At 42.7% G+C, this 16,472-nt stretch overlaps 1 protein-coding gene across 2 annotated transcripts in view; it reads right to left on the reverse strand.

The window, feature by feature from the left end:
• Positions 1–2,893: 2,893 nt before the first annotated feature.
• Positions 2,894–16,472, reverse strand: part of dennd4b (DENN domain containing 4B) — a 48,530-nt gene continuing 34,951 nt past the window's right edge. For both annotated transcript variants that reach the window (XM_022761529.1, XM_022761530.1), the window contains exons 16-29: positions 13,183–13,389; positions 12,508–12,636; positions 11,763–11,907; positions 11,375–11,527; positions 10,726–10,963; positions 10,343–10,634; positions 10,058–10,162; positions 9,801–9,976; positions 9,169–9,325; positions 8,828–9,067; positions 8,018–8,114; positions 7,630–7,795; positions 7,434–7,492; positions 2,894–5,528 (exon numbers count right to left, since the gene is read on the reverse strand). In XM_022761529.1, coding sequence (XP_022617250.1) covers positions 5,383–5,528; positions 7,434–7,492; positions 7,630–7,795; positions 8,018–8,114; positions 8,828–9,067; positions 9,169–9,325; positions 9,801–9,976; positions 10,058–10,162; positions 10,343–10,634; positions 10,726–10,963; positions 11,375–11,527; positions 11,763–11,907; positions 12,508–12,636; positions 13,183–13,389 — 2,310 coding nt within the window. In that variant the 3' untranslated portion in view covers positions 2,894–5,382. The remainder of the gene's footprint in view (positions 5,529–7,433; positions 7,493–7,629; positions 7,796–8,017; positions 8,115–8,827; positions 9,068–9,168; positions 9,326–9,800; positions 9,977–10,057; positions 10,163–10,342; positions 10,635–10,725; positions 10,964–11,374; positions 11,528–11,762; positions 11,908–12,507; positions 12,637–13,182; positions 13,390–16,472) is intronic.

Raw genomic sequence — 16,472 nt, forward strand, 5'->3', positions numbered from 1 at the left:
GTTCTATGTGTTTTAATCTGAGTAAACAGCCCTGACTGCGTAAACTCATTATTCTCTTGTTGTTATGTTATTCTACAGTGGGAGATATTTTTTTTTATCATAGATCCTGTGTTCTGGCTCCTGGATAGTTTCAGCACCACGCTGCCGGACAGCGCCACTGGGAGCCCCGCCCGGCAGCAAGAAACACGCTGCTCGGTTTCTGAAAATAAACATCCCTTCATCCCTATGACAACGTTTTAATGTTATAATAACTGCTATATAACACAGAGTTTAACTTGGTCTTCTTCTTTTTTTTTTACACGAAAATGCGGCATTACCTTCGTTACAGCTTGTGTGCATCTGCCCAAATGATGCGCAGGCTGCTGTCTCCACAAAGCCGTCACTGCGAACTCTGTTCAAAATTGTAGTAATTAAAATTTTTCCTTGCTTATAGATACAGATATGTAATTGATAGCATATTAATCAAAAGAGTTTCTGTGTCTGTATATACCACTTTCAAATGCGGCATAGAGTCATTACACTAAATAACACGTCCTCGACTGGAACTTTCTACTTTTTGAGTAGGTCTTCACAGGATCTCCATTGGACTGCCCTCCGATAAACATTAGCACTGTGAGCTGGTTCTGAGCTTTATTGGGATTTTATTGGAATCATGTCAAGACAGTGAAACAAATGCAAATACGCCCCTAGAAAAGTGGCAACTTGTGATGGAGAACCTCTGGTAAAAAAAAAACAAACAAAACAAAACTCCTCTGATTTCCGCATCTGTACTTTTCAGGAAAAGGAAAATGACTGGATTTGTAAACGGAGTTCGGCGTGACTGGGGTAGGCTAACAGCGCGCCACCATGACAATGTCTGCTAATGTCTGCCATCAAATACCGACGTGTTCTCTCTTTTCTTCCATTTTTGGGACAAAGGCGACAACAAGACAGTAATTAACCGTAATTAAATCACCCCCCGTGGTACCGGTGTCCGTCTGAACAAACACCTGAACGTAAATGTTAAATTCAACCCACCTGATTGAGGTCGCCTGTTCCAGTTCCCCCAGCGTTCCTCCTTACTGGTTCTCCAGAGCGAAACCAGTCAGTGCTACTGGTCACATACTGGAGTCTGATTGGGTGGGGTTTAATTGGTTTCACGATGATGCTGAAATTGTGCCGAGAAAACACGACTAGTGTCGACTCAGCGAAAGTTAAAAGGCTAACATCCGGTCACATCTTCCAAAATAAAACGTAACAAAAAAATACTTTGAGGACTGACGATGAATAACAAAATGAAAGGCTTCTTTCAGCAGTATGTCAAAGGGAATTCATGAATTCCAGTACAGACATTGAAGTTGACTGCACAATAGTGTCATGTTTTGAAAAAGACAGACAGCCTTTAATTCTACACAGAAAACCGAGTTATTTAATTTAATTTTCTATTTTTTTATATTTCTGAGCCAAATGGTCAATATGTGTCTTAAATGACAGTCTGATGTCCAGTCAGTAAATATTAATGTGACTCAGCCAGAGTCATGTGGACCATTTTAGGTTTTAATGGTCGGAGTCACAGTTGGAGGTGGAGAAAACTATGTACTTGGACTTTTCTGCATTTAAAACAAGTCTGAGATTATAACTGAAGAATGATGTTATTCATGTACAGTGTAAATAGAAGGGCACCAAGGGTGAATCTATGTGGTTGTGAAGTGCAAATCAAAACGACAAATAGGAAAACACAACAACAAATCACTTCCTATTTGTTGTTGTGATTTGCACTTCAGGCCACTGTATGATCCCTGTGGTGCTCCTTTTCTGATGGTAACTGGGCTTGACTTAGCACCAACAGTCTGAGTTCTCTCTGTGAGGTAAGAATAGACTAGACTACGGACTGGAGTCAGATTCACATTTTAGTTATGGACAGAGGAAACTTATTTAAATATGGAAAAGAAAATGGCTATGTAAAAAGTAAAACAACACCATTTGAAACCATATGGAGAGAAGTGTTGCAATCTGTGAGCACATAAAACTGCTGTCATTTCACAGAACCAGTTAAAGAGGGAGGAAAGGTGGGGCAGGATATTCTGAGTCGTAGTACTGGTCCATGTTTTTAAGTCTCAGTTAGCTGAAGGATGTTTTTCATGAAGATGAACTGGATATGAAGCTGTTAGATCTTTGTTCATTTATATTTTAATGAACATTAAGCAAGCAAACAATACATCAAGACACAATGGTGAGGTTGTTTGATAAATTTTTTCATCTTGTTGCTTCTTTTTTAGCCTCAGGTGCTTTAACTTTGCACTTTCCTATTGAGATTAATCAGTACATCAGTTTACATTTAGTAATACTTGTATTGTCTTGTTTCCGGCTCAGATTCCATTAATTCAGAGAAGATGCTGGGAATCGATGCAGAGGATGAGGATGATGAAAATTAAATCATTAATTTACTGAGTCTGTTTGTGCAGTTATAATAATGAATTATAAAATAATAAATAAACCAATAAATAAAACACTTTCTATCAAACAAAGACAACAAAGCATTTCAGACTCAGTCTTTTATTTTTGTGTTTTCTTAAAAAAAAACAAAAAAAACATTTACAACTGAAATTACAGCCATATATAAATTACAACAGCAAACACAATCATCTATATTAAATACACTCCTCCGCTCTGCGCTGACTGTAACCACTCAACTAATAAAACAACAAAGTGAGGTCAAACTCCCGTAATTTGAGCTCTGAACAAACTGTAGTCTGGTGCATTAAAATATACAGTGTGATGTTTTCTCTCTGTGATGCTGAGGGGAAAAGACGGCTTCATTAGTCTGTTTGATCTGCAGCTCTTCTTCCCTCCTCAGCAGACTGAAACTCTCACCTTGAAATAAAACTGGAAACATCCATATTTTCATGTAAAATGAGTTTGCAGGTAGATTTTATTTCTTTCGTTTTTGCTCCAGGGCACTTCTACTGCAGCAGGGATCGAACCTGCGACAATTCAGTTTGCACACAGATCATAATCTTATTATGGTTTAAATCACTGAACCATGTGATATACAGAATAAAATCTGTTCAAATCAGGAGTAAATTTTAACTGATCAATTGCAGAGGTGATGTCGATCAATGATTTCTCTCATCTGTGCAGTTCGCTCAGATAACCTGATAATAATCCTCATCTGACTCTCTGGTGGCTGAATGTCTCACTGATGTAAAATGTACTGTGGGTGTGGTCACTACATTGTGTTGAGACAGAACTCAAAGCAAATTTCAGACATTTTTGGTTTGCATACAAAATAAATGGAAAAATGCAAATATCCAAAAGCAAATGCAAATTAATTTAGAGTTCGATTTGAGGTGACGATGTGTCCATGTGGACAGGGACTAGAGCAAAAAAAAAAAAAAAATTGTGGAAAACACCAGAACGAACCGGAGTCTCTGGTGGGTTCTGAGATCAGTCCGAGTCCGAGCTGAATGCCATCAGTAAATGATGGTGATTAAACAGAGTTAACACTCCAGTTGTCACTGTCAAAAGCCAAAAATTTGATTCAAATTCTGTCTTAGCACAACTACGACACTATTTTTTATCATCTTTAACACAATCTTTTTATTTTCACCAACGTAAGTTCTGTAAATTTAATTTAATTTGCTGTTTTTTTTTCAGAAATCTTGTATCCATTTCACTCTTCGAGTCATGTGAAGAACCACACAGAATTATTACTCATGTAAACCGTTATTGCTTTTGTGTTTTTTAATTTATTTTATTTCTATTGATTTCTTCACATTTATTTTGACATTGACGCTTTAAAAAAAGATTTTGTCTTTCGACTCTTATCAGGTTTCTGTTACCACACCTGTCAGACACAGATGTTCAGCCTGATGTGAAGATACTCTCTCAGCTTTTTCTTTGCTGGTCAGTTCACCAGTTTCAGAAACATTAATATTGTCATTTTGTTGTGTGACACATTGTAGATATTGTATCTAAAAGGATGAAATTATTCCCTCCATATTGTTAGTTATGATACGACTTCAGAGTTCAGAGGTCGCCAAGAGTCAACAGCCTATAACTGCATGTGTCAGTTCACCAAACTCCACATGAAAAAGTGAATTCAGAAATAAATAAAATGCAGATGTAAACGTGCGAGTTCACATCCAAGCAGCCTCAACTGTGATACCAGCTGCTGCCGATGTGCCCTGGAGCAAATGGTTAGTGGAGCTGCTGCTGGGCTGCACGGGTCAGCTGACACACTGGATGTCTCCTGGTCGGTCAGACAGACAGACAGACAGACAGACAGACAGAGACAGACAGAGAGACAGACAGACAGACAGAAACGAGTGGCTTTCTGCTGAGCGTCTGGTTTGAGATGATGACACAACAAAAATCAGTGTTTAGGGGAATAAACATGACTCAGGTCTTCATGTTCACGACGTTAAATGTGTATTTGTTCATTCACTATTAAAACTATTCAGACTCAGGAAAACAGTTGTCAGTCAGAACAGCAACAGAAAAATGTGAGAGCAGCAGACAGAGATCCAGAGTTCTGGATCTGATGAAACTGTCTGGCCTGTAAAAATGATGCGAAAGAAATATTCAGGATGTTTAGATGTCCTTTCAGTTCTGACCTCACCGACCTTTGTCGCTCTGTGAAGGTGAACGTATTATCTAACTGAATTTAAGTGAATCTTTTCGAGAGCTACAGTTCTGGATTATCCTGAACAGTTTCCTGTTTGTTTGTTTTTTTTTTCCTGATTTGAGGAATGAGAGGCAGAGCCTTTCCAGTTCCAACGTGACTTTAACACTGTCCAACAAGTCAGTGTTTTATATGAAAACTTTGCTCTTCAGAAGTTTGAGTGACCTTCCTGACCTTAATCCCTTTTAAAAACCTAACCACACTGTCATCATACTGGCAACCAGACAAACACACAGACAAAGAGATGATAACATCTTTTTCTTGATCAGGTAAATCTGACATCCTGTAACTCTGCAATTAAAACTTTCCCTCCATCAGTCCTCAGAAGATTCTCAGCCAGTACTAACCACAAGGAAAAAACTAAGTTCACACCGACACAGCCGATTCCTCTGGACATGCACAAACCCGAATTTCTAAACATTTTCTTGCCTGCAGAAGATGCACGACGGCACGTTACAGACTGATGCATAGATTGCTGCGGAGCACGTTCCACCCTGTCTGCTGCTGCATCAACTTTCAGGATCTTTAATGGAGACAAAGAGCGCCTGGTTGCACACCAACAAGGCAAACAGAGGTGCAGAGGACAGGAAGGAGTGTGACACTCTGACGTCCACCAGGAGGAAGCAGAGAGGTGAAGAATACAAGCAGGTGAAGGCAGCAGGGATCCTGGGTTTGCCGTTTCCCCATCAAAGGGCTGAACGTTTTGTTCCTGGGGTGGATCAGCATTCGAGAGGCGGGTGGAAGCTTCGTCTGCAGTCGATGGCTTTGGGGCTGGGAGGCAGAAGTCGCTTCTTTCGGAGCTCCTCGCGACCCAGAGTGCTGCTGAGCCGAGAGTACGCCGCCTTGTACTTCTTATCAAACGCAGCTGCAGAGAGAGAGAGAGAGAGACAGAGAGAGAGACAGAGAGAGAGAGAGAGAGAGAGAGAGAGAGAGAGAGACAGAGAGAGAGACACAGAGACAGACAGAGAGAGAGAGACAGAGAGAGAGACAGAGAGAGAGACACAGAGACAGACAGAGAGAGAGACAGAGAGAGAGACACAGAGACAGACAGAGAGAGAGACAGACAGAGAGAGAGACAGAGAGAGACAGAGAGAGAGAGAGAGAGACACAGAGAGAGAGAGAGAGAGACAGAGAGAGAGACACAGAGACAGACAGAGAGAGAGACAGAGAGAGAGACAGAGACAGACAGAGAGAGAGACAGAGAGAGACAGAGAGAGAGACACAGAGACAGACAGAGAGAGAGACAGAGAGAGACAGAGAGAGAGACACAGAGACAGACAGACAGAGAGAGAGACAGAGAGAGAGAGAGAGAGACAGAGAGAGAGACAGAGAGAGAGAGACAGAGAGAGAGACAGATAGAGAGACAGAGAGAGACAGAGAGAGAGAGAGAGAGAGACACAGAGACAGACAGATAGAGAGAGAGAGAGAGAGACAGAGAGAGAGACAGAGAGAGAGACAGATAGAGAGAGAGGGATTATTATCAAGTTCATCTTTGTCTCTACATACTGCATGTTTCTGTTGTTGTGGTATCAGTTGTGTCAATCACACAGCAACCACCACAGCCCAGTGTTTCAGTCAATGCTCCCTTTACATGAGCACTTGAACTTCTAGAGAAAAACTGCACCTTCAGTGGTGACAGTGTGAACGGAGATTCTGGTATTTATTCAACAAAATCTGCTACCTGAGATTTAAAAAAAAATAAACCGCAGAGAGTAACAACACAGGGGAAACATATATAATAATAATAATAATACATTTTATTTAAAGGCGCCTTTCTTGGCATAGGGCTGCAACTAAAGATTATTTTCATTGCTTTAATCTGCAGATAATTTTCTCAATTACATGATTTGTTGTTTTGTATATAAACTGTTAAAAAATAGTGAAAAATTATTATTTCTCACATCCTAAGGTGACAATGTAAAAAGTCTTGTTTTGTTCAACCAACAGTCTGAACCTAGAAACATAAAGTTTATGATCATGTATGACAAAGAACGGAATCACATCTTCACATTTAAGAAACTGGAACCAGAAAATGTTACAGCTCCTCCAGTGTAAAGGTCTCTGTCCATGTGTAGTGTGATTATAGATCAGGTCTAGCTTCTATATTAATACTGTGAAAGTATCGAGGCCTCAGTCCACAGAGAAATGCACACAGCCTGTATTCAGAAACTGAGCCTTAAAACCAGCCGTCAGGACTTCTGGAACTTTGTGATGTCACAACAAAGCAGTCACCAAGCCCCGCCCACCTGGACCCAACATCCAAACCTTGCAGGATTTGGTTTATCACATTGCTACTGGAACAAAGGCCTGTCATTAAACCGTGTTAACACCACGACAGAAATGCCAATATTGATTAATGCTAATATAACTGGATTAACTGTTCAGCTGCAGCTTCCACTTTGGCTGGGTGGAAAAATGAATGAATATGATAATGAATTAATAATTAAAGTGGAAAACTTTGTTCAGTTTGGCAGAATAGGATAATATGTTTTGAGATGTGTGCCCAGTAACTGATGAAGATGATGGTGAGAGATGAACCCAGTCTCCATTATAAAAAGTCTGATGCAGTACCATGTGATTTATCTGTTTATCTGTTTAGACAGAAACTGATTCTGTTCTGTGGTATGATCCATATTACCTGAGCAGGTGTGGTTTAAACCTGTCCGCTGTGATCACTGTGGCGTCATTACCCTTAAACTACCCAGAAACCTTCAGTCCGTTTTCTACCTTATCACATTTCACCACATAGATCTGTTGTAGTCAGTCTTACCAACGTGGTCTTTGCCCATAGCTGCCAGAGTGAGGAAGAGGAACTCTCTGTACAAACTCCTGTCAGACAGAAAACAAACACAAAGTTCACTCTGATTCACAGACAAGCCACACACAGCTACAGTCGCTTACAGTTTGTAATACTGTCTTTAAATTCTGACACTAAGAATCCTCTCTGTCAACATCTGTGAGCTCACCTCTGTATTCTGGGCGACCCTGGCTGTTTGGCCAGCGTATCCAAGAAGAGCGTGACGGCTTTGTGCACCTCATTCATGCCGACCCAGCGCAGCACCTCCTCCAGGAAGGACAGGGTGAATGGGTGGTTGTGTCTCCTCCAGCTGTAGCCTCTCATCGGGATGCCACCTGGAGGACGGAGCAGCAACAGAGGACAGAAATCAGACTGATATAATTGACATTCAGCGATTCAGCAGTGTTAGCGATGTTAGCGCTGCTGATCCTGACAGCACCTGAATTTGAACAAATTAAAAAAAGCAAATCAGAATCAGACATATCAGAATCAGTTTCAGTTCATCAGTTACAGTACAGTCTCTGTGTCAGTGCGTGTAAGCTGCGTCTTTCTCTTACTGTGGATCCTCCAGAGGATGTAGAGGGGGGGCCACTGGTCTGTGTCGGGAGTCAGGGTGTCCCAGAGGAGCCTCACCCTCACTGCTGAGCTCTCCGACTGGGAAACACAACACATATGATTAGAGAAAGAGAAGCCGTAGGATCAGTGTGTCAGTTGTCTTTCATTTCACTCTGCCTTAACTTTAAAGAGTTGTCATATCTGGATATTATTCTACTGAATTATCAAACGGACATTTAATTAATGTGGATATTCAGCTTTTTATATTTATTGCAAATGTTCAGTGAAATGATCTCCACTTTTCAGTAAAGCTCCGTCTCCAGATTCTGGATCTTCGTGTTATATAATGATGTGTTTCTGTGCAGCAGCCACCTCACTGGTTTACACAGACATTACTAAGATCCTTTCAAACTGCTGTTCAACCTGATCAGCCACTGATCTTAAAATGTGACAGATTTTTGCAGAAGCTGAACCACACAGTCTTCAAAAAGAAATCAATAAGGAGTATTGATAACCTAGTCGTAGCCAGTATTGTAGAGAGTCCAGGACTCGTGACTCGGCTTGGACTTGAGCACTGATGACTTGGACTAGGGTTCAGATAATGGGGACTTAACTCTGACAGGTAATGAGACGATAACCAGTCCGACCTCTCAGAACAATAAACAACACAAACTGTCCAGAAATCTGGATAAATATTTAAGGTCTGTGATCGAACTCAAAATAAAGTTTTCTCCCTTCATCTTGTGACACTGTGTACTATAATGAATTCTACTTTATACAACTAAAGACTGTAGCGTCGGACTGCTTGTTACCTGTGTGAACTGGCTGACCAGTGATGAGGCTCTGACCAGCTGGAGCAGGTTACTGGGCAGACCGAGACGCTGGAAGTACCAGACCAGATTCCAGAAGATGATGGAGTGGCTGTCCAGGAACTGAGGCTGAGCCAGGACTGCCTCGCCCTCGTTCTCCAGCAGACTCTCCAGCTCCTTCCTCAGAACCAGAGGACTAAGGTAAGCCACCGTCACCTGAGGAGCCCCACCCACTGACGAACCCTGAGGGGGGAGAGAGAGAGAGAGAGACCGTCGAGTGAGGCTGGATGGAGGGACGGGAAGAGGAGAAGAAAATGCAAACAAGACAACTTTCCAAATGTTACCGTGGTGGTTCTGCTGTTCTCTGAGTAGCTGCTGGTTTCAGAGCTGGAGTCCTCGCTCAGACCGTTACACTGGTGTCGCAGGGAGGCCTCCTGACCACTGGGGGGCCTCACCGCACTCTCCACTTCATCCTCTGCGTTCCAGTTGCTGTGCTCCGCACTGGGGACAGAGAGGAAGAGTTAACATCTTGTCCACGGATGAATGAGTGTTGTTATTAGATTTTCATCACTAACGTTTGTCCTGAGGATGGCGCCAAAGAGAAACACAAGACCAGGTGTCCGCCCACTGAACCCTCTTATGGACTCAGACTTGCAGACATACCTTGCTTTGTGGATTTGGATCTCGACTTTCCTAATTTTACTGGCTAGCCATTTATTCCGCTTGAAAGTTAGAATAATAAATTTGTGTTTCGTTTTATAGCTGCTCCTTCTGTGATGATCGGAGTCTTTCTGGGTCAGGCTGCGTCACACAACCCTGCAATACTGAGAGCGACCATTAGACCAAAATCACCTCACAGTCTGGTACTGGTTCTGGGGCTTGGTCTGTACGACTTTCAGCCAGAAGGACTGAGAGTCCAAGAGAGTGAACTTTCCAAATGTAAAACCTGAACCACTGACAGAGAAAGGTTCTGTACCTGCTGACAGGTCCGAGGTCACAGATCTCAGCGTTGAGGAAGGGGACGAAAGAGGCGGAGCAGAACGGACAGGACGAGTTCAGGTTGGAGTCGTCTGACGTCCAACCGGCCATGATCTCCTCATCATAAACCAGAGAGTTACAGCTGCGACACAGAGAGCAGCTGGACATCGACACCTGGACACACAGAGAGGGGAGGGAGGGGTCAGAGTGAACACAGCTGGAGGTCGACACCTGGACACAGATAATAATATTTACCTCCAGCCCGGCCCCCTCCTGATTGGCGTCCCAGGACCTGCGCAGAGGATACGCTGGACTGGGCGTGTCTGTCAAGTCCAGGTCACTTCCTACAGACAACGAACTCTGAGAAGAGAAAACATGGAGCCTGATCATTCAACAAATAACTGAACGTCACCACAGAAGAAAAGTACGGGACAAAAATGATCTGTTGAACATAAGAATCATGATTCTTATCTTCTCAGAGAGGAGTTGATGGTAAATGAGAGAACCAAACTTCAGAGTGAAGCTGATCTGGGTACAGACCTCTGAGGTAGCGCTGACCAGCCTGTCCTTGGCTTTCAGCAGTGTCTCTGCCACCTGAGCTTTCCTGGACTGTCTCTGCTCAGACACTCTTCGTCCAATCCCTCCTCCCCCTCCTCCACCCGGCCGTCGGTCGTCCACGCTGGCGGCTCGTCGCACAGACACTCGGTGTCTGGTTGGGGTGAGGAGCTGCTGGAGTTTCCCTGCCAGACCTCCTCGGTTCGGGGAAGATACATGGTTGTAGTTCTCATCTACAGCCTTGTTCCTGCCAGCTGAGTCACGTGCTGCCGCAGGTCTGGAGGTCAGGTAAGGAAACAGAGGTTAATTTAAAGGAATAATTGAATCGAGTGAATCCGGTACTGATGCGACTCTCCGTCCTAACCGACCTGCCATCTCTCTCCGCAGGCTGACAGCTGCAGTCCGGCTCAGAGTTGGCCGACTCGGCACACTCTTTGTAGAAGTTGGAGAGGCAGACCTGACTCCGCCGAACCAGAACAGCACCGGGTGGCGCCGGAGGAGGGGTGGAGGTGTCTCTTAGTCCCAGGGGAGGTTTATGGGAGATGGCGTCACCGCAGCCGTTGGTCCCAGTGGTATGGACCACGGTCTTCTTACAGAGTTTGACCTCTGAGGGACAGAAAGGAGACATTTTTATCTGCAGCTACTTGGTGGCGTTTGTGCAGCTGATGTTTTGATATGAGGCCATAAGATGTTTAAGGTTATAATGAATGTTGCACTTGGGGTTTGAGACTTGGAAAAGGTTGCTGTGTCGTTTAGGTATTGGGGTTAATAAAAATAACTTACTGTACTTTAACTTGAATCTTTTAAACACCTTGCAAATACAAATAATAGTAAGACAGACTCCTTCATTTGTTTCCAGGTCAAAGATTACACATTACACCTGAGCAAAATCCCAGAAAACAGCTCAGGATGAAAAAACCCAAGCAACAGCCATCACACATAAAAATATCGATAAATATTGATCAGTTATCAATAAAGATAACGTGGAGAAAAAAAGAGAAAAGGTTTATTTCTTACTGTCAGTTGTTTTCATGCTGTTTAGACTGTTGCTCTTCAACAGGGGGCCGGTCAGCGACTCATGACTGGAGCTTTCAGACAGACCGCTCCAACTGGACTGACGAATCAGAGTGGACTGGGGGCGGAGCCTCTGATCAGGGTCCACCATTGCGTCTTATAAATATGAAAAACAATAATCAGAATTATAATGTCATCCTTTTTAAACACTTCTGGATTTATTTGGTTAACAAAAAATCATTAATGCCGTGTACCATGAAAAAGTCACTCCTGCTGAACTCCATTATAAACTCACTGTTGCCATCTTAGCTTCAGAATTTGTTAAAAATTCATGGACAGATGTCACTGATGCTAAATTTAGCAAAAAATTATTCATTAAAATTTTTCTGACCTCCCTGTGACCCCACTGAGCCGCTCTTCTGACGCCTTTTGACTGGCTGTCTGAACTGGGCCACGGCCAACAGGACGTTCCTCAGCTTGGCCCAGCGAAGACGCCCACCCTGATTGGTGGAGGGCCACTTGCTCTCCAGCACTGCCTGAGGACAGAGGACATCTGATCAATTCACATTTCTCTCTTTATCACTGTGAACATGTATCATTGAACATTCTTGACTCAGCCAAGTTCTACGATTCACAATCATCTCAGAGTGTGAATGACTCCATAGAAGAGGGAGTGACCTGTTCACACTTCCTAGAAATGGGAACTAATTTTATTTTGGGTCGAAATGCCCTGAACGGTTCAAAGAGAGGTGTGTGAACTGGGACCTGCTCCATGTCGGTGAAGTGATGGGGTCAACTGTCAGAGTTAAAACGAACTCACAGACTCACATCAGTGCTATCGAGTCTCCAAACGACCGACTTTCAGATCATCAGAGGTTTGATTTGTTGACAGAAAATTAATCAGCAGCTACTATGACCACAGATTTAACTCTCTCTGTTTTATATCATGTAAACTGAATATGTGGGTCAGATTAAACATAAGGAGACGTCTCAGGGAAACTGTGAAAGACTTTCTGATTGATTAAAAAAAATAAACAACTAAAACAAGCCAAAAAACATCTGATTTTATACCGTGCATTCAAAGATGTGTGTGTGTGTGTATGTGTGTGTGTGTGTGTGTGTGTGTGTGGTGAGACCTTGTTGTAGTAGCCATAGGTGATGGTGTTTGGTGTGATTCCCGCCTTTTTCATCTCCAGCAGGACTCGAACAGCGAGGACCGGCTGACCGTACAGACCGCACAACTGCATCAGGATCCGGTAACACACCTGAAACAAACAAACACACACACACACACACACACACACACACACACACACACACACACACACACACACACACACACACACACACACACACACACACACTGTTACGGATCTACTTTTCCTCTGAGGTTGTTGGTTGTTGTCGATGTCGGCGATCCAGGCACAAGAGACAGCAAGTAATTTAATTTTATTTGTATTTTATTTAAATTGAATCTTTTCTGCTTTTTGTTTAACATAATTTTCTGTGTTTGGTCATTACACACAGAACTGTACAAATGTTTAATCAGGAGGCGTCTGATTGGTCCAGATTCATCCTGCAGCAGGACAACCAGTCCAAACACACACAGTCATAGAGAAGTGTCTTCAGAGACAAGAAGAACCAGGAGTCCTGCACAACCCACCTGACAAGAACCTGAAGAACCATGTGCAGGTGTACTGAGGAGAGCTGGTGCTTGTTTAAAGGTAAAGGGCGTCACAGCAAATTTACATACAGTCCTAAAATACAATCAAGATCACCATAGCAGTGATCTCCAACCCTGTCAGTCTCACCTCGTCCGGCAGCACCACCTTGCGGTTCTCCATGTGTTTGAGGACGTCGTATGCCGTGTGCAGGGCGCGGACCTTGGCACTCTCTGCCCGAACGAAGGTGGGCAGGTAGATGAACCAGAGGCCGTAACAGTGACCCAGCAGGCACTTAGACCACATGTCCGGGACTGCAGAGTATTTCTGAGCTCGCTTCTGGGCCAACTTGATCTCCTGGTGGGGAGAAATTTAAGACATCAGATTATCAGAATCAGAAATACTTTATTAATCCTCTGCGGGAAATTGTTAGATTAGACACTATAAACACTTGAGCTTTATCATACAAAGTCAAAATGTACAGGTTTTATCAGATATAATGTTGTGAAAAAATGCAGATGGGAGGAGGAGTCACTGTTTTATGTAAATACATCACAAAAATTGATCACAGGGGACGCTAGCTAGCAGCGACATGTCAAGATGTAGTCTTTTGGGCTAGGCTTGGAAAGAACATTTATAAAATACTTTTCCTCTCCTTTCTGGCTTCCCTGGTGTAAGAGTGTGTCTAAAATGCCCAAGTCCCTAAAAATAATAGTGTTGTGTTCTGAGTGAGACATAAAGCTGCCCAAACATGCCAAAGAATCAGAAGCCGAGGTCAGGCCCTGACGCCTCAGACTCACCCGAAGCAGATCTGCCTGGAAGAACAGAGGCAATGTCGCATGCCGACGCAATCACGGCCGCCTTAAAGCGGACTGATCAGTGTGTGCTAACCAAGATTGATTCTTCTGTGATAGCAGCTGCAGCTGTATTGCACAAAACAATAGACAACTTGTCGAATGACTTGAGGAGATTTGGAGTTCCGACAACGGAGAGATAACTGCAGGCTAATCGGCGTGGAGGAAGGATTTGGAAACATGCGACCGGAGAAAGCCATAGCCCAACTGGTGCAGGAGACACAGGGTCTAGACCCTGATGCTTGACCGGGCACATAGGAACCTACGGCCGAGACCAAAAGATGGGGAGACCCCGAGGCCAATAATCATTAAATTCCATTACTTTCAGGAGAAAGTGGATGTTCTCCAAAAGGCCATGGGCCCATCTTCCACAATGGCAAGCGTTTTCACATCTACCCAGAGTACTTGGCCTCGGTCAGGAAAAGGAGAGCAGCCTTCACCGAAGTCTGGGGATTACTTCGCCAATGTCCAGGTGTGAAATGTGGTCTCTTATATCCAGCTACACTTAAGATCACCACCTCAGCTGGTGAGCAAACATCTTTTGAGGACCCAACCAAGGCAAGGCATTATACTGAGGCCAATCTGCAACCGCGGTGGATGGAGGGAGAGTGAAAGTCAACAATAGGGGTAATAACAGGTACTGTTGATACTACATGCTAATCCTACAGCCCATGGCACAGGCTGGCCGAATACTTGACTGTTTAATACACTACAGGTGGGTGCGCTTTATGTATGGACTATGAACGAAACTGAGTGAGTTTGCAGCCATTTCGGAAAGATGGATATGACAACAAAGACAGTACTTTGTGGTTTGAAGAGCCACGATGGACAAACATGTAGCAAAATCACACTAGGACATGGTGGTTGATAAGTAAAGTAAAGTGCAGGGAACAAGACTTTAAGCGAACACTTTAACTTGACCTGGAATAAAATCTTTCTTTATGAAATCTACTTCATCCACAGTTACAATGCTACATTTTAAACCAAATGGCGACCTATTGTTGTTAAAGTTTTATTTTTCCCTGATTATTTATATCCCTCGACAAGGTTTGGAATAGGACCTGTGTTTTGTAATTGGATTAAAGTTTTATATTCAGCACCTATGGCCGCTGTTCGAACAAAGGTTTTTGTCTCTGAATATTTTATGCTACATAGAGGCACAAGGCAGGTTTGCTGTCTGTCACCCTTTTTGTTTGACATCGTAGTTTTTTTTTTTAACTATCATTGTAATCTTACTATTTATTGTATTTATTTACTGTTATGTATTTATATATCTATTTTTTGTATGTGTGTCTGGGGAGGCCGCCTGGATGGGGTTGGGGGCTTACAACTTTCGTCATGAATGCTTAACCACTTATATTGTTGTTAGTTTGAGACGTAAAACTGATTAAAAAAAATAAAAATACATTATACATTTTTTTTTCAACTGGACGTCCTGACATTTTTATGTGGGGTTGGTTTGGTTTCATTTTGTCATAAAATAACTCTCACATAAATATTCATAAAAGAAAAAATAAAACTGTAGATACAACAGGAAACATTTGTATAAGAAGCACAACAGAGACGAGACAAAACAAACCTGAAGCAGTACTGAAAGCAAACAAGACAATGTATAAAACTGAAGCGGGATAAAAGGATAAAAACACTACAGGTCAAAATAATGTATTTCCATAGTGTCCTGGCTGAATCATGGTTGAATCATGGTGACTGCTACACAACTGCTCAAAAGCTGTAACATGCAGATAAAGATTACATGCACTCAGACATATCTCCTCCATCCATGCATGTCTTAAACAGTTTTTACACCCATCTTTAGAAAAATGGCCTCCACCCACTGAAAGCATCTAAATCTATGGCGCTTTAGAAGCAACATATATTTAAAGTTTGAACTGAATTTTGAATAAACCTACTGTTGTATATTTATAAACATGAACATGCAGCTCGATATTGGATCCTTGTCAGATTTGTTTCACCATTTCAATAAGTTAAAATGTGTTGATTTTGTCATAATCAAAGATGTAACAAATCATGTCATTCTGTACACCTGTAAGCAGTTGTTTAAAAAGACCACAGTAACAGACAGAGACACCACGCACAGTCACTTCTTGGTTGTATCGGAGCCATAGATAACTTTTTCTTGCAATAGACAAACTTTTTTTTTCATCTTCTGTTTCAGGGATCTGAAACTATAACACAGTCTGTGGCTTTTAAATATTGGATGATCAGTGAAATATTGATAATGACTCATTAAAATGATATGATACAGTGAAGTTCAATGAGGTTCCTCCTCTTTTTCTTCATTCAGGGAAAAGTGGGTCAGACTTTTCTCTCCTGGTACCAGGTCTCGTTTTTCCTGCATCTAGAGTCCGTATACGTCACTGCATGGAGCATTAGGATGATTCCTCTGTATGGCGCTAAAAGCTAAAAGCTAAAAGCTAAAAGACTTGACTGACCACCATGACTCAATGAATGTAACTGACGGTTCAAACTCTGAGTGGATCAGGATCACACCCGATCCGCTCACTAAGGTCAGTATCAGCACTAGTACGGTGGGTTTTCTTAGACTTTGATCCTGAGGTCTGTACG

The sequence above is a fragment of the Seriola dumerili genome, unplaced genomic scaffold (genome assembly GCF_002260705.1).
Source record: "Seriola dumerili isolate Sdu_G_001 unplaced genomic scaffold, Sdu_1.0 BDQW01000415.1, whole genome shotgun sequence".
Classification (NCBI taxonomy): Eukaryota; Metazoa; Chordata; class Actinopteri; order Carangiformes; family Carangidae; genus Seriola; species Seriola dumerili.